The 19,140-nt window shown below is 38.8% G+C and overlaps 1 protein-coding gene across 1 annotated transcript in view; it reads right to left on the reverse strand.

Annotated features, from left to right (window-relative positions):
- Positions 1–270: 270 nt before the first annotated feature.
- Positions 271–19,140, reverse strand: part of LOC106067021 (cyclic AMP-dependent transcription factor ATF-4-like) — a 55,690-nt gene continuing 36,820 nt past the window's right edge. Inside the window, exons 2-3 of the mRNA XM_056024128.1 lie at positions 8,267–8,374; positions 271–7,125 (exon numbers count right to left, since the gene is read on the reverse strand). Coding sequence (XP_055880103.1) covers positions 6,961–7,125; positions 8,267–8,374 — 273 coding nt within the window. The 3' untranslated portion in view covers positions 271–6,960. The remainder of the gene's footprint in view (positions 7,126–8,266; positions 8,375–19,140) is intronic.

Genomic DNA, 19,140 nt, shown 5'->3' on the forward strand with positions numbered 1-19,140 from the left:
AATAACAGTTCTATTTAGTTTAGTTCACAAAGAAGTTCTTCAAGTGATTTCAAGTTGTACAAGTGAAAATAGAATTCTTCTCCAGCGGTTGAGTTGTCTACCAGAAGTTTGGTGCTATAAGTCAACGACCGTCAACAATAGAGATACATTATCATGTGTACAGTGTATATGCAACTCACCCGAAAGAAAGCTATTGTCCAATTAATGTTTGGTTCTTCTTACCTCTGCCCACAAAAACACAAAAATAAAGTGACCAAGAATTCAATCTGGTTCAGTGATTGGTTTTTATTAGTTAGCTCCTCAGAACTTTGTTTATCATCAATAACAATTTGATAACAAAATCAATAATAATAAAAAACAAACAAACATGTGAATGTAAGAGCAGGCAGCATTGAGAGCATGAGCATTTCTATTGAGATGAGACACACAAGTAACGTTCTTACATTCATGTTTTGTTAAGATGGCACAAGGTAGTCCATCAAGATGGGGACTATGCCAATAAGTAAGTGACTAAGTTGACCACTAATTAGGGCACTTTTGGGACCACTGCGCTAATTACCATTTTGGGCCAATAAGTAGGTCACTTAGTGGGTACTTGGTCACTAAGGCTACGTAGGTACGCTTTCATCTAATGAAAAACAGTTTTCGAATTTTAAAAATCTCAATCTTATAAACAAAAATTATATTTTTTACAAAAAATTATACAAATAGTAATATAAAAAATTAATTAAAAATATAATAAAATTTGTAGCACGAGGTTTAAACACTTTCTCGTCGTAGATATGAACTTCTAACTATCCAATAAATCAGGTCACCACAAATCTGTATGTTTTTTTTATTTGATAAAAAAACATTTAAAATGGACATTAAAAAATATATTTACATAAATATTTACATGACGTCAATTAACACTAACCAAAATATTTCTTTAAATGACTTAAGAACATAGCCAGGGGGAGAGAATCTGATTTGATTGGTTGCTGCAAGAGTTCACTCTTATAACGTAAAACAAAAAAAAAGTAGAATACATTACAAACAGTACTTGTATTATTTAAGTGAATATATTATAGAGGAGAGAACTTATCATATCTTATCTTATATAATACAGACGTTACTTCAAAAAAGAAGATGCACTGTTACAGCCATATATCTTAATACTGTAAGATTTATTTACCTTCTTTAGATCAAATACAATTAATTAATTATCACTTATTAATTAATTATTTATTAGCGGCCCCCGAAAGGGGAAAAGACGCTATTAGTTTTGTGCGAAATGTCTGTCAGTCTGTCCGTCCGTCCCGTTTAGATCTCGTAAACTAGAAAAGATATTGAAAATCCGAAAATTCAACTTTGGAGTCTTTGGGCGCCTCTGAGTCCACTCAGCTCTAATGGGTACCTGACATTAGTTCTGGAAAAGTAAAGGCGGTCGGTCGTTGTGCTGGCTACATGACACCCTCGTTAACCATAGGCCACAAAAAACAGATGAACTTTAAATCACAAGGTCTGAAAGGGGAACTAGTTAGGCCAGGTTCAAATCTAACTTTGCATTCACTTTCACCTATCCTTTGATCTGCGGGACCTTTGGGGCACTACACAAGATCTGTTAACCTTCTTTCTCCATTCTTATCTCTCATTTGTGTTTAATATAATTTCATTCGGATGTTCTTTCTGAAAATATTGAAGCCTGCCTGGGTGGACCACTTCGGGGGCCGATTTTGAGTTTGTGTTTCCACACAAACTGTCTTTTGTAACCTTGTTTACTTTCAATCGGTTCACGTTTTGTTACGGGTAATATATCAGCGTGCAAAGTTTGAACTTAATCCGAGAATGGAAAGTGGGAGAAAATACGTGTACCCTGACAGACAGAGTGAGCTGATATAAGTTTGATAAAAACAAGAGACTCCCTATAGTAAGTAACACAGAAGTAACAACCGTATCTCACTACACTACATCTATGGTGCTAGACATAGCCTCTCAGTGATACTTCAAACATTTAGAGACTCATGTTTCAAAAGCTAAACTGAAAAGTAAAAAAAAAAGAGTTTATTCCCATGAAATCAGGGTAGAATAAAGATCTTTATCCCTCTCCCCTGAAACTATAAAGAGTAGAGGAGGTAGGCAATCCTGTTCTTAGAGCTTGAGTAAACTGTACATCACTTTAGAAAATGCTTTCAATCAAAAGGATGCTCATCAGCAGCTGTCTCGATCACGTGACCAAACTCGATCACGTGAACAGACTCGATCACGTGATCAAGCTTGTCGCATGTTAAGAAAAGAAAAAAGGAATAATAAAAATGTGTCGTCATAAACTATGAAAAAAAAAAAAAAAAGGCAGAATATAAACAACAAATCTTTATTAACAGAAAACATCGAGACAGAAAATTAAAAAAAAATTCATTGAAAGTTCAAACGAGGGGATTGGGGCAACTGAACTATCAAATGTTCAACTAAAGCAATGATCAGCTCTACATTTTAGGGTTGTCAAACTACAATTAAAGCATTTAGTCTTTCGCCGAGTATAAAGCTGCTGATAAAGCGCTAAAATGCCTGTTTAATCCCTAGCTTAATTTTGTTGGGGTAGCCAGACATACTATGAGACTGTAAGGTCGGGTACGCGACGATTTGACGCAGCTGTTTTTCGCGTGATAATCGTTTTGGCGCAGCCGCTTTGGCGCAGCCGCTTTGGCGCTTGCGCAGGGGTTCTGTTAATAATTTATAAAAAGCAAATCTTTTCACTGTATCATAACATGAGAAGCATATATCTATATTCTAGTTAACTAAAATTTTATTGACAATCTTCTATCCAGGCATTGAACTTGGCATTTTTAACAGTGTCCTTACTTACCCTGGAAACCCAAACGTAAGCGTTAGATTTAGTTCTGGCTGACAGATGCAACCATAGATATGTAATTTAATTTTTTTTAATTCAAATGTTATTTTGTATAGAAGGCTACAAAAAGTCATTTCATTTCTAAATTTTTAATTATCTACATCCTATTCAGATAATGCTTTCAATACCTATTATATGTTTTTAAATTATACACTCTTGTTTACATTTTGACAAATCATAATTGGAATACAAACGTATAAAATATTGGAGATGTATTCTATGGTTTAGATCTACTTGTTTATCATACAACTAAAACAAAAGCCTAGAGAGTAGAGAACAGTTAGCGATGAACAGAGAAAATATGAGAATTTAAAAAAAAAAAAAAAAAAAAAAACGGAATGAAAAATGAGAATGCGTATAATGATAAATTTAAAACAAACTTTTAAACAGAAATATCAAAGTCATAAAATAATTTTCTAATAATGAGCAAATCTAAAAATAAAACATAAACAGGAAGCACAGGATTCAATCCATTGATTAGACAATGTACAATGTCAGCCAAGCCTATGTGTGAAACATAATCTAATAGATTTATACACACACAAACACTAAAGTTTGCTGCAACACCGTGACGAGGACGTAAAAAGTTGTCGCCCTTTCTTCTACTTCTGGAGATAAGTCTTTCCTTTGATTTATAGTCAGCAAAGACTGGACTGAGCTGTAACACTGATGACCAACCTACGGAATTCCCAGATTCTATCTACATTCACTTTACAATTACAAAGCCAGGCTCTTACATTTTTTTTTCTAGGACATAGTCGCTACAATGCCCTGCCAAGATCTTATGTCTAAGGTGTTACTAAAATCATTTGAACATAGAGACCCTGACTTTCTTTTAGTAAAATGTGAGATTATGCCATCCCCGAGGCGCTGATTTAAATAAATGAAACAATCTTATGCTAATAGAGATGAAGTAAAATCCCCCCTCCCCCCACTCCACGCTCCTGAGTACGCTAAATGTAACGCTTGAGGTAGCTCATTTTAATAATACTTAAACAAAACAAATCTGGATAATGTTCTATTTATAAAACGTTCGCTAGATTACCAAACGAAGTAGTCGTCCGTAACAAGGCGAGTACTCATAGACTTGGTATCGTCTGAAAGACATTGGGGGCAGCCTTAGATGGTGGGTAGTTGGACCACATGATGATGACATTGGGGGCAGCCCTAGATGGTGGGTGGGTGGACCACATGATGATGACATTGGGGGCAGCCTTAGATGGTGGCTGGGTGGACCACATGATGATGACATTGGGGGCAGCCTTAGATGGTGGGTGGTTGGACCACATGATGACATTGGGGGCAGCCTTAGATGGTGGGTGGGTGGACCACATGATGACATTGGGGGCAGCCTTAGATGGTGGGTGGGTGGACCACATGATGACAGCAGTTTCTATGACGGAACATGAATATTGTGATTGTATGACAGAACATGAACATTGTGATTGTATGACGGAACATGAATATTGTGATGTGAACTATGACCGATGGAACAAAATGAAATGTGTATGATGCAAGATTTCAAAAACAATGCACAAAGATTTAAACCAGTAAGTCATAACCCTGTAGTAGCATTGTGATATGGTGCTGCCACTTTGTGGTTTCTATTGCATCTACTATAAGCATACCTACAAGTACGTGATCAGTTGTTAACTACCTCGGTTTGCGAGCATTGCGCATGATCGGAAGTGTAATAAGTTTGGATTTGAAATACGACTAAAAAAAACTGATCAGCGAGCAACATGTATTACGCATGACACTATTGGGTAAAAATGTTACTAAATGCCTAGAGTTATATTTTTGACTTGCGGCCGTGTAACTGCATTGTTTCATCCAATGTAAAGTGTATTTACTGTCCTCTGAGATATAATGAATGAACACTTCATCATAGTCGGCACCCTACCTCATCACACCAGTTTATTGTGAGTAGTCTGTATCGATACTCATGTCAGTTAAGCACTGCGCACCACCAGCATCACATTCTTAGCAGTATTTGGCTGCATCATCACATTGTGAGCAGTATTTAGCTGCATCATCACATTGTGAGCAGTATTTGGCTGCATCATCACATTGTGAGCAGTATTTGGCTGCATCATCACATTGTGAGCAGTATTTGGCTGCATCATCACATTGTGAGCAGTATTTGGCTTCATCATCACATTGTGAGCAGTATGGGGCTGTGCCATCACATTGTGAGCAGTATGTATCAGTAACACCAGCATCCAAACATTATTGAGCAGAGCAGACCATAAACACCTTTTATCCCTCACAATATAAAGTGTTATTTCTAGACATTCTTTAAATTAATGGTACATACTGAAGAGTTCTCTGAAGATGAAGTACCATAAACATTTAGAAGACGGTATTGGAGATCTAGCACACGACGTTCCGCAATCTGAAATGTCCATGAAAACAGGTTTGAACGGTTATCACGTTTTAAGTTTCTTAAATTTAAAAACAAAACTTTATTATTGTTCTTCCTTAGTTCTAGTTGTCAATTCTAAGCCAAATTTTTGGTAGCTCAAATAATGTATTACTTCGGGAAAAAAATCTCATTTCTAGAAGTTTATTTCTTTAGGTAAGATTTCTACTTTGAAATACGAATTTTAAATTATTTTCAAGTCTCAATAACGAATTTAGCTCGCAATCCGAGGTGTCAATGCATTATGTCCGCATAAACATTTTTTATAACAGAATCTTAGTGTGCTCTACTTTTTGTTCCTCTTGAGACAAAGATGTTTCACTTCTGAAAGTAATTCAGATATTCCTCCATGTTCCCGTCAAATCCTCTTAATAGTATTTGGCTAGACACTAACTGATATATGTGAATATTGGACCATGCACTTAAACTATGCTTGCTCTACAGTGAACCTGAGTTGTAGTTCAATAGTTGACTTTAATCCTATACAATACAGATTCAGTCGCGATACAACTATAGTCGGCTTTTAAAATTAATTAGTTTTTGTGTGTTTTTTCTAAATACTTTTCTATGATAAAGAAACATATTAAAGATTGAATACACTTGCATTTATTTAGGTCAGCACAAACACATTTTAAAGGCAAACATATCTACAATTAAATTTTTTTAAAAGAAAATCACCAACTTCAATGCTTTTAAAATTTGGTTTATAACAAAAACTATAACATGAGCATTGTTTTTAGAGTCAAGACATTCAAACCAATCTAACCAAGAGTTTGTTATAAATGTGGATGAACTAATTCATAAAAATAACATTTTATAAGATGCTAAAATACAAAACCAATTTCGAAACATACATTGATAACAATAAATACTGTTGGAGCTTCATTGTTTTTGAAGTGAATAGAGTAGTATAGTTTTAAATTATTTCCATTACTATTATTATATTTTTAGGTTCATCACTTTTCAATTGTTTATGATTTAATACTTGTGAATTATGAGAACTTACAAATAAACACATAAAAAAAAGCCCACAAAAGAGGCACATAGATCCCAAAAAAGAGGCAAAGAAAAGAGGCCTAAGACCCAAGGATTCCTATGATGATAAAGCTAAAGTTGAATAGCGCAAATTCTGAGGTTTCCTTAATAATGGTTACTAAAAGTTATTGAAGTCTTTCAAATTCTTTCATTTCATGAGTAGAAGTGTATTATTCAATCAAATTTCCTGAGTTGATGCGAATGCCATTAAAACATATTTTATCTACAGCGGTGTACTATAAAAGTTTTTAAAGATTTTAAATTAGATCGACATTGTTTTTTAAAAAAAATCACATGATTTGTTCAACATTTCGTAAAGATGAGATGGCCTTTAGTTTACATTGCAAAGGGGGCGGGGCGTAGACCATGTATGTTCCTACACACAATTAGATTCCACGAAATAAAGCTGACCACAACTCGGGTCACATCCGGTGACATCAGCCAAATGTTTCCCCGCCGTCTAGATCTATCGGGAAAACCCCTTTGATAGTCCACGAAAATCCACTGGAAAAGGAAATTTCCGGTTTCGACAGTATTGTCATAATCATGGGAGCATTATGTCTTGTTTTGGTCTGTGCTCTAAGCACTGAGTTTCAAGGCTGGCGTGTGGTTGCTACGGTATACTGTCGCTGACCGCACCGCCAACCAGCTCGTGCTGAAAGAAAGGACAGAAGTTGCGATGTGCGGCCACTATCTCCATAAGCTCGTTCTTCTCTCGCCGTAATTGCTCGGCCTTCTGTTCCAGTTCAACATTGGTTCTACGTAGTTCTTCAATGGTCTGTTAGAACATAAACACAAACACAGATAAACATAGATAAACGTAGATACACATATAAATGTAGATAAATATATAAACAGAGATAAACACTAATAAGCATAGATAAACACAAATTAAAAAAAAGAATAAACTCAGATAAACGTTGAAATAATTAGCTCAAATTAAAACATGGTTATCTCCTAAAGCTCTAGGGGGGGGGGGGGGGGTCCATATGGATGGTGTAGCTCCCGTGTAACTATGGTTCATGATAAAAGAGGATGCGAGGATGCTGTGGGTCCAGCACAATGCTAGACTCCCTTTTCTTTCTTCTGAAGGCATTTAGATATCCAGAGAAATAAGATTGTAGTACAACATTATATAAACTTTCTTTTTTTATAATCTTTATTTAGTACCAAATTTATTATTCCCAGTGTCGTGTTTAAGTATGTGTAGGATCTGAGAGGCAGCACTGTAGGCATTGATCTGAGAGGCAGCACTGTAGGCATTGATCTGAGAGGCAGCACTGTAGGCATTGATCTGAGAGGCAGCACTGTAGGCATTGATCTGAGAGGCAGCACTGTAGGCATTGATCTGAGAGGCAGCACTGTAGGCATTGATCTGAGAGGCAGCACTGTAGGCATTGATCTGAGAGGCAGCACTGTAGGCATTGATCTGAGAGGCAGCACTGTAGGCATTGATCTGAGAGGCAGCACTGTAGGCATTGATCTGAGAGGCAGCACTGTAGGCATTGATCTGAGAGGCAGCACTGTAGGCATTGATCTGAGAGGCAGCACTGTAGGCATTGATCTGAGAGGCAGCACTGTAGGCATTGATCTGAGAGGCAGCACTGTAGGCATTGATCTGAGAGGCAGCACTGTAGGCATTGATCTGAGAGGCAGCACTGTAGGCATTGATCTGAGAGGCAGCACTGTAGGCATTGCTGCCGAATAGTCACTTGGAAACTCTTTTTTTTTTTTTTTTGGGAAGGCGGGGGAGAAATTTAAATTTTATCAACGACTCTATGCCTGGAGTTAACTACATCTAATTCTAAGCGAAAACCGCTAGCGAATACAGCACTTACTATGTTTAACCAACAATCAGGACATCCCAGGACCCACGCACACAATGTAAACAAAGACAAAAAAATAAAATGACGACCCACCTGCACAAGACTCTCTTCTGATGATTTCCTCTTCTGCCTAAATCGCCTGGCCGCCATTCTATTTTGATGACGCCTTCTCTGAATACGTTCCAACTCCTCTGACCTCAACTGTAGGAATAGACAGACAAATATGTCTCTAGAATCGGCTCTGAGATTTATAAAGTCAGTGAGGAGGAGGGACTGAGGTTGAAACCGTTGAATTTAAATATTTGATATTTTAAACAAATTAATTGGTTGAACAATTTATCCCAAGGGAGTGCAGTTGTGCTAGAGATGTTGGTTGCTGAGCTTATAGTCTAGTGTTCGAATCCAGGTCAAAAGCGTCGGTGATAATTTGAAGCTCTGTGGATACAGGAAATTGGGAAAATAGAAATACCAGAGAATTGTGATGGCCACATTTTACCGACTTTAACCAGAAACAGGGGGGGGGGGGAGCATCTATTGTAAACGTCCTGGCCCTTACGTCTGGACATGTGATTCAAGGGAGAGGGTGTTAGATTTCAACAAAGATGAAGTGTTATAAAAAACAAATATTCCCCATCCTGCGATATCAGAAACCTTCCCCATCTCCCCCCCCCCCCCTTCCCAATCCCCAATCGAAATCCTTTTTTTTTTTCTGAAACGAAATCCCATCCCAGATTTTTAAAAAACATGACCTGCGACCTTTTATGGTTCGCTTGTCTGGTCGCAATGTCAGAGACACCGGTTGCCATGTACACAATGCGGTAAGCTGGGATAAGCCAGGATAGTTTCGGCCAAGTGTGTGTGTGTGTGCGTGTTCAACTAGACGTATATTTTATATATAAGTATACGTACGTATGTATGTGTGTGTGTGTTGTGTGTGTACATTGAATGAATAGACGAGGATGCGTACATGAGTGAGTGAGATAGAGAGAGAGAGAGAGAGAGAGTATTAAAAGGTGAGTCACTCTGCCTGAGAACACGATAACTTTCTTTCCATCTTCCGGTAATATGGGCATGATAGATAGAAGGAACGAAACAAGGGAGGAGAACGCATATAGAACGACAGAGATGTGGGGAGGGGGGGGGAAGACGGGTAAAGGACAGAGGGCTGTCCGCAAACAAAACACAAATACGAACAAACCAAACAGTTCAAATGTATTTATGAATGAGTCAGCAGGTCAGGCTGATGTAATCACAGACAAGAGTTCAGGTAGAAGTTCTAATTACTTGAAGATTTCTTTTTTTTACCACAATACAATAGATCCAGTCCAAGTGTTCTAATTTTGTTGTTGTTTTTCCCGAAGACAGTTAAATTTACAGATTCTGCTAAAAGAAAAGAAGAAAGGGTGGACCAGTTGGAAAAAGAGATGTCTTGAAGCAGTCTCTCTATAAATGCATGACACACACACACAAAAGGCAAATCTTAGAATCGAGAATGTGTTGAATTTAGAGTCTTTATATGTGAATGTGTTTAAATATACACATGTGTGTATATGTGTGTACACGTGGGTGTTTATACATATGTGTGTGCCAATGGATGAGTGAGTAAGTTCGAGCATGTATTTTTGCGTGTAAGTGTATCAAAGCTCATATACGAAATTCTAGCTAGGCTGGTAGTTCTTATTAGTTTATTAGTCTGAAGTTCTAAGACACTCATAACTTATTAGTCTGAAGTTCTATGACACTCATAACTTATTAGTCTTATTAACTTCCTTGAGACTGAAGATTGGCCCATTGTTTTATAATGAATATCAAAAGTTCTCCCTAAAACCTGGCCAACGTGGGAACGCTGTTTCATGAGAAAGGTTTGCCACTTGTACCATCTACCAGAACCACACAAGAACAGAGAAAGAAATACGGATGAATAGTTGAACAAAGTTGGCAGACGTGTACTTTGAGAATCTCAGGAATTAAACTGTAGTTTGTAGTGGAGTTGGCAAAAGTGTAAGAGAGTGTGTGTGTGAGTCGATGAGTTAAGTTCTATAGTTGTGTGAATTATGAGTCACTTGATGACGCACACAATGAAGTCATCGCATGACACGGTGAGTCAGTCAACGGCGCATCATGACGTCATACATTTACACACCAAAAAAAACATTTCCTCAAAAACAAATAAAAAAAAAACGTGTAAACAAACAAAAATTCCCGATCTGTATTTATTTTCATAGGTTTGTTTTGGCATCCTGTACAAAATAATAAAAAGACAATTCAAGAGACCCAACCCTGCAATTACACCATGGCAGTCGTCTCAAAACTACAAATTGATCTTCTGAAGTCCTCAAGAGTATAGTTACGTTCCGAGTTTAGATCCCTAGTTGGACCGACTTGGACATGAAAACGTGTAAACGTCTTTTTCATTGAGAGACTCCCAGAATCAAACCGGAAACATTTCTCTGAAGTAGACTGATCAAATTGACTTTCACTTGGACAAAGCGAATAGAGTGACTCTAATTCGTGGTTATGTGAAATAGAATTGGTATGTAAACAAAACAAACAAAAAACTTATCATATCAGACTGTCATGTCAGACTGCCAGTCTGTCAAACTAATCTGCCCATACCATAAAACTGCTTTCGTATTTCAAAACTGTAAAAATAGATAGGTCAGTGGCGTCTCTAAAGGGATGCGAGGGGTGCGTACCACAACGGGTGACACCGACGCCTCTGAGAAGGATATGTTCAATGTTTAGCAGCATGGTCAAATTTAAAAAAAATGAACGACGTTAAAGAAACTAGATTATGAATTCCACTATTTGAGCCAGTGACCAACAACTCACCAAAGTACGTCATCGGGATAATCACTTTATTCTGGTTTTGGCAGCCATTTTATCAGATCTTTAGACTTTATCTACAGGGGCGTTGAACTCAATATTATGTAACTCCATAGATCTACTTTGTATGTAGGACAATTTTATCAGGACAACTTTATCTAGGACAAGTGTGTTATCTATAACTTTGAGTCTGCGGGCAGGAATGTTATGACGTCAATTGTTGTGTTTGAGGTCTCAGTAACATATTGTAATCAACTCAAAAGAAATGATGTGGTCAAAATAAGTTGTCATTTTAACAAACACTTTGAAGCTTTGAAGTAGTAACTCCTGGAGAAAATACATGAATTTTCAGACTAGATATTTTGAATTTGTTTACATTCAAATCTCACTCTTCTTTGATTTGCGTTGTTTTGAGGTTTAAAACGTTTGTAAACAAAAGCTGAATATGTCACGTGACACATTGGAAAGTCAATAAAGTGCAGTAGAAATATTTGTTTCTTTTTAATTCCATGGGTGGGAAGAGAAAAAAAAAAGATCTTTCATCTAGGCGTTGGATCTTTTTTTTTTTTTCGAAAAGAAGATCTACCTTTCGGAGGCACGGTGGTTAAGCGGTAAAAGTCAAGGGTTCGAATCCTGGTGAAGACTGGGATTTTCAGCTTCGGGATCTTTGGGCGCCTCTGGGTCCACTCAGCTCTAATGGGTACCTGACAAAAGGTGAGGGAAAATAAAGGCGGTTGGTCGTTGTACTGGGAACATTACACCCTCGTTAACAGTGGACCAAAGAAACAGATGACCTTTACATCATCTGCCCTGTAGATCGCTAGGTCTGAAAGGAGTCACTATACTTTTTTTTTCTGGTTTAGATCTACCTTTAGCTGACGTCTACATAAGGACACAAAGTATAGATATAAACAACAACAACACAATTTCAATACGTTAAAATAATTGGAAAAATTACCTTTTCAAAGAAAAAAAAAGTTAATTCAATACTAATACTGGTTAGTATAACTGGTCACTATTTGAGTAGTTAACTTGTTTCTCTACATTGGCGTTTATCTAGCAGTGGGAATTTATAAAATGAGGGTGAAAAAAGATGACCTAGTCCAATAAACGGTAAAACATCTCGACCTAATTAGAAGTTGGGTCAAGTCGACATGACACAGCTATGCATTCGGGAAAAAATTAAAATCAAGGGAAAAAAATAAATGTCGGGGTTGATGATCGGTGCACTGTCAGAGGTCATAATAGGGGGCAATGTCAAAGAACACATAAGGGCAATGTCAAAGGACATGATCAGGACAATGTCAAAGAAAACATAGGGGCAATGTCAAAGGACATGATCAGGACAATGTCAAAGAACACATAGGGGCAATGTCAAAGGACATGATCAGGACAATGTCAAAGAAAACATAGGGGCAATGTCAAAGGAAATGATCAGGACAATGTCAGAGAACACATAGGGGCAATGTCAAAGGACATGATCAGGACAATGTCAGAGAACACATAGGGACTTTGTCAAAGGACATGATCAGGACAATGTCAGAGAACACATAGGGGCTTTGTCAAAGGACATGATCAGGACAATGTCAGAGAACACATAGGGGCTTTGTCAAAGGACATGATCAGGACAATGTCAAAGAACATCATAGGGGCTATGTCAAAGGACATGATCAGGACAATGTCAAAGAACATCATAGGGGCTTTGTCAAAGGACATGATCAGGACAATGTCAAAGAACACATAGGGGCTATGTCAAAGGACATGATCAGGACAATGTCAAAGAACACATAGGGGCTATGTCAAAGGACGTGATCAGGACAATGTCAAAGAACACATAGGGGCAATGTCAGAGCACATGATCAGGGCAATGTCAGAGAACATAGGGGCAATGTCAGAGCACATGATCAGGGCAATGTCAAAGAACACATAGGGGCTTTGTCAAAGGACGTGATCAGGACAATGTCAAAGAACACATAGGGGCAATGTCAGAGCACATGATCAGGGCAATGTCATAGAACATAGGGGCAATGTCAGAGCACATGATCAGGGCAATGTCAAAGAACACATAGGGGCTTTGTCAAAGGACATGATCAGGACAATGTCAAAGAACACATAGGGGCTTTGTCAAAGGACATGATCAGGACAATGTCAAAGAACACATAGGGGCTTTGTCAAAGGACGTGATCAGGACAATGTCAAAGAACACATAGGGGCAATGTCAGAGCACATGATCAGGGCAATGTCAAAGAACAAAGGGGCAATGTCAGAGCACATGATCAGGGCAATGTCAAAGAACACATAGGGGCTTTGTCAAAGGACATGATCAGGACAATGTCAAAGAACACATAGGGGCTTTGTCAAAGGACATGATCAGGACAATGTCAAAGAACACATAGGGGCTTTGTCAAAGGACATGATCAGGACAATGTCAAAGAACACATAGGGGCTTTGTCAAAGGACATGATCAGGACAATGTCAAAGAACACATAGGGGCTTTGTCAAAAGACATGATCAGGACAATGTCAAAGAACACAAAGGGGCAATGTCAGAGCACATGATCAGGACAATGTCAGAGAACATAGGGGCAATGTCAGAGCACATGATCAGGGCAATGTCAAAGAACACATAGGGGCAATGCCAGAGAACACATAGGGGCAATGTCAAAGAACACATAGGGGCAATGTCAGAGCACATGATCAGGGCAATGTCAAAGAACACATAGGGGCAATGTCAGAGCACATGATCAGGGCAATGTCAAAGAACATTAGGGCAATGTCAGAGCACATGATCAGGGCAATGTCAGAGAACACATAGGGGCAATGTCAGAGCACATGATCAGGACAATGTCAGAGAACATTAGGGCAATGTCAGAGCACATGATCAGGGCAATGTCAGAGAACACATAGGGGCAATGTCAGAGAACATGATCAGGGCAATGTCAGAGAACACATAGGGGCAATGTCAGAGAACATTAGGACAATGTCAGAGAACATTAGGACAATGTCAGAGCACACATAGGGGCAATGTCAGAGAACATTAGGACAATGTCAGAGAACATTAGGACAATGTCAGAGCACACATAGGGGCAATGTCAGAGAACATTAGGACAATGTCAGAGAACATTAGGACAATGTCAGAGCACACATAGGGGCAATGTCAGAGAACATGATCAGGGCAATGTCAAAGCACACATAGGGGCAATGTCAGAGAACATTAGGACAATGTCAGAGAACATTAGGACAATGTCAGAGCACACATAGGGGCAATGTCAGAGAACATTAGGACAATGTCAGAGAACATTAGGACAATGTCAAAGAACACATAGGGGCAATGTCAGAGCACATGATCAGGGCAATGTCAAAGAACACATAGGGGCAATGTCAAAGAACACATAGGGGCAATGTCAGAGCACATGATCAGGACAATGTCAGAGAACATTAGGGCAATGTCAGAGCACATGATCAGGGCAATGTCAGAGAACACATAGGGGCAATGTCAGAGCACATGATCAGGACAATGTCAGAGAACATTAGGGCAATGTCAGAGCACATGATCAGGGCAATGTCAGAGAACACATAGGGGCAATGTCAGAGAACATGATCAGGGCAATGTCAGAGAACACATAGGGGCAATGTCAGAGAACATTAGGACAATGTCAGAGAACATTAGGACAATGTCAGAGCACACATAGGGGCAATGTCAGAGAACATTAGGACAATGTCAGAGAACATTAGGACAATGTCAGAGCACACATAGGGGCAATGTCAGAGAACATGATTAGGACAATGTCAAAGCACACATAGGGGCAATGTCAGAGAACATGATTAGGACAATGTCAAAGCACACATAGGGGCAATGTCAGAGAACATGATTAGGACAATGTCAAAGCACACATAGGGGCAATGTCAGAGAACATGATTAGGACAATGTCAGAGAACATGATTAGGACAATGTCAGAGAACATGATAGGGCGAGACCATTAAAATATCGTACATACCTTGGACGTGGCAAACGAACTAGTGGTCTAAACTGCCCACATGTTGCAACGTTGCAGGTCAGTATTGAGGCCTTTTATGACGTTTGGTCTCTAGAGAGGCAGTGTCAGAGGACATGATAGGGCATGTCAGAGGACATGATAGAAACATGTCAGAGGACATGACAAGGGCAAAGCTGGAGGACACGATATGTAGGTGTACATTATAAAAGTTTGAGTAAATGATAAGGACAATGTCAGGGAAGATGATAAGGACAATGTCAGGGAAGATGATAAGGACAATGTCAGGGAAGATGATAAGGACAATGTCAGGGAAAATGATAAGGACAATGTCAGGGAAGATGATAAGGACAATGTCAGGGAAGATGATAAGGACAATGTCAGGGAAGATGATAAGGACAATGTCAGGGAAGATGATAAGGACAATGTCAGGGAAGATGATAAGGACAATGTCAGGGAAGATGATAAGGACAATGTCAGGGAAGATATAAGGCAGTGGAGAAAAAACAACAACACATACACACAAACAAACACACACACACACAGATATTTAGCGCTAATTTTGATTACGATGTGAAGAAAAAACTATTTTAGAGGCAAGTGGCAATGGTATATCAAGTAATAGTGTCGACTTTAAGAAAAACTATCTCAGCAGTTAAGTTTGGGTATCAAAATGTTCCTTCTTCCGATCCTGTTATATTTGTTCGTCAAGTGCAATACTTCTGGTTAACTAGTTACGTTTTCTATTTGAGAGGGGAGCACCAGTTAGTTATTACGTTTGTCTAAGACAGAGAGAGAGAGAGAGAGAGAGAGAGAGAGGATGAGTGAGAGAGAAAGGGAGAGATAGAGAAAATGGGAGAGAGAAATGGAGAAAGAGAGAGAGAGAGAATGAGAGAGAGTAACACATATCACCTACAACTTATCAATAGTTAGAAGTTTGATGTTCAACTGTGGAAGATGTGAACAGGTGTGTGTTTGTGCGGGGGGGGGGGGGGCGGGGGGGGGGCAGTGCAATCGATGCAGATGTCCAGGATCTCAACCTCAAAGGGGAGCTTCCACAAATTAAAAAAAAACAACATACATACCAAATATTAAAAAAGGAAATTAAAGAGCAAAGTCTTCCAAAGCGGTTAGAGAGATATCCAGTTACTTAGAGCCGGCACACTGCGTGGGTTGGGAGGAGGTTTCCTACAAACAAGATGGCTGCCTGGTCGTGTAGTATGCGCTCTGGACTAAAGTCTGGATAGACCCGGGTTAGAACCATACCCGTTTCTGTCTCCAGCCGTCCTACCTGAAGTTTGACCTAGGATGCAGAAAGAACTCTCCAGACATGTACCACAAACAAACCGACGTGACCTTCCTAGTCAAGGCTGTCAGTAAACGTGGAGTTTAGTCATGCAGTCAGGTCACGTGATAAAGTTATTTGAAACGGTCGGGTAAAGACCTCTTATTTTACATACATAAAAACAACAAGTTTATCTTTTTCAGATTTTGTTTTTACTTATAGTTTTAAATTATCTCACATTCAATTACGTATGTCCATATTTTGTTTTTTTCCCCGCAGCAAAAAAAAAGGTCCAATGATGTTTTTTTTGTATACTATCTGCGACATCTCCATGATTTCATTGTATTCTTCTTGTTAGTACTAGTCACTAGTAGTAGTAGAAGTATTATGGCAGATCATTCAGGGAGTTTTAGAGGCAAGGCACTTTGTTTCACTTAAAATTCTTTTCTCCAGGTAAATAAACAAGTGCGATCTACTCTCCTCCTTGGCTATAAAGAAGACAAGAAAGGAATAGGGAAGAAATAAGAGAAAGAGAAAGTCAGAGGAATACAGAAAAATAATTTAAAAAAAATATTGAACGTCTGACAAATGGAAATCATTAAAGTTTAAAAGAAAAAAAAACAACAACTGGAAATCGAGTTCATTCTCAGATCCTTAACATCCTATCACCGCCTCACTATCCACAAAACCAGGGGCGGACTGGCTATCCACAAAACCAGGGGCGGACTGGCTATCCACAAAACCAGGGGCGGACTGGCTATCCACAAAACCAGGGGCGGACTGGCTATCCACAAAACCAGGGGCGGAGTGGCTATATCGGCATTTAGGGAAATACTCGGTAGGCCGGTACCCAAATGGGCCGGTAGGGTCATTGAACGGGACGCATGGATGCCACAATGACACGTATTAAATTGTTAATGGTTTTATAATGTTCTCTTCTAAAAGTGACCATCTCAGCCTCGCGTTTAAAGAAATCTTGTACAGACTATACACTTAGTTCCGAAATAATGTAATAGCCTACATCCGTAGACAGTGCTACTAGTAGGCTTAATTCATGTAGGTTTTAGTCACACTTAGCGATTAAAAAACCTATATTCCTTCTAAAAATCACTGTATGCATGCGTACAGTTATCGATACATTAGTAAACTTGACAATGATTTTGAGGACAGGTAGGCATATAATTGGAGACCCATTATATGATATACAATTTATGAGCCAGATTGTAGAGAAATGCCCGTGCCTATTTTGACATCCAGTCCGCCCCTGCACAAAACTTAACGAACTGTAGCTCTTCGTGTCAGCGCCTTTGTAACCCACATCTCTACATTCGAGTCAAATCTAGTTGATAACGTTGTGCTAGAACACAATGCTAGTGTATATATATATATTTAGTGGCATCACACGATCTGCAGATAGAACCGAACGTCAATACATGGACTTCTTATCTGCCGCAGCCCCAAACCCCGTGAGGTCAAAGGTCTCCGTGATAACGCCCGCTTTGCCCTTCATGCATCATTGAGCAATGGATAGAGCTAAATGTTTGTAAATCTACAATCCTAGCTCCTGGTCTTTCTTACTTACTCCCAAAGAGCCATGGGGAAACGAATAACAGAAGGAGAGATAAGATAATTTACGAGATAATTTACTATGGCCGACGGCTAACGAGGGTTTCATATGGCCAGCACAACGACCAACGTTTGACAGGTAGCCGTTAGAGTTGTGTAGACTCAGAGACGTCCTCGAAATCCCGAAAATCACAAGAATTCGAACTCAATATCCTCGTTTCGTAAGCCAAGCGCCTTACCACAGCCACCACGGCGCACTAACTATCAGGGAATGGGATTTATTAAATCTGATAATTTCTCGTACTTATATAATAATACTAACTTGGTGAAAGCGACAGAAAGAAAGAGAGAGAAATATCGAGGGGAAAAGACAGGGAAAGAGAGAGAGAGAAAAATAGAGAGAGAGCGAGAGAAGGAAAGAGATGAGAGAGAGAAAGAGAGAGAGAGACGATTTGAGAGAGAGAAAGTGAGAGGAGAGAGAAAGGGAGAGAGAGAATGAGAGAAAGAAAGAGATGAAGAGAGAGAGAAAGTGAGAGGGAGAGAGACAGAGAGAGAAATATATATATATATATATATATATATATGTATATATATGTATATATATATATATATATATATATATATATATATATATATATATATGTATATATATGTATATATATATATATATATATATATATATATATATAGAGAGAGAGAGAGAGAGAGAGAGAGAGAGAGAGGAAGAGAGAGAGCAACCAATGAAATGGAAGAGAAAGAAATCACATTTATTACTTTTTTAACGAAGAGACCAATTTCTTAATAAAAAGTGTTTAATGTCCAGTACTGCGTCTAGTAGTCTAGTCTAGGTCTCCAGAAGTAACTAATCAAATCTCTGCGCTAAATACAACAAATCAAGCAATGAACTAGAAAAAGAAGAACAAAGAGAAAACACAAAGAAGCAGACGTGAAAACGTAGACCTAAGTCAGACGGAACCATCACGTGACTGCCACGTGTCAAGCAGACGGCGATTAAAATTATAGCTTACAGATATATATAAACGTAGGTCGCCAATATACAAACACGCACTCGCAACAGGCCAAACACACCTACTTCTAGAATATACATGTCTAAATTATATGTGCAAAGAATCGATTCCTGTTCAAGACGTCGTCTGCCACAAATTGGACGAGCCAGTGAAATGGTGGTTCCGATCTAAATTTAAATTTTGTAGAGTATAAAAAAAAGCGTGACGCCATGCTTATTTTTGGCGGGAGAAGCAGGCCAGAGAAACGAGACTAAATAGAGTCAGATCT

The sequence above is a fragment of the Biomphalaria glabrata genome, chromosome 3 (genome assembly GCF_947242115.1).
Source record: "Biomphalaria glabrata chromosome 3, xgBioGlab47.1, whole genome shotgun sequence".
Classification (NCBI taxonomy): Eukaryota; Metazoa; Mollusca; class Gastropoda; family Planorbidae; genus Biomphalaria; species Biomphalaria glabrata.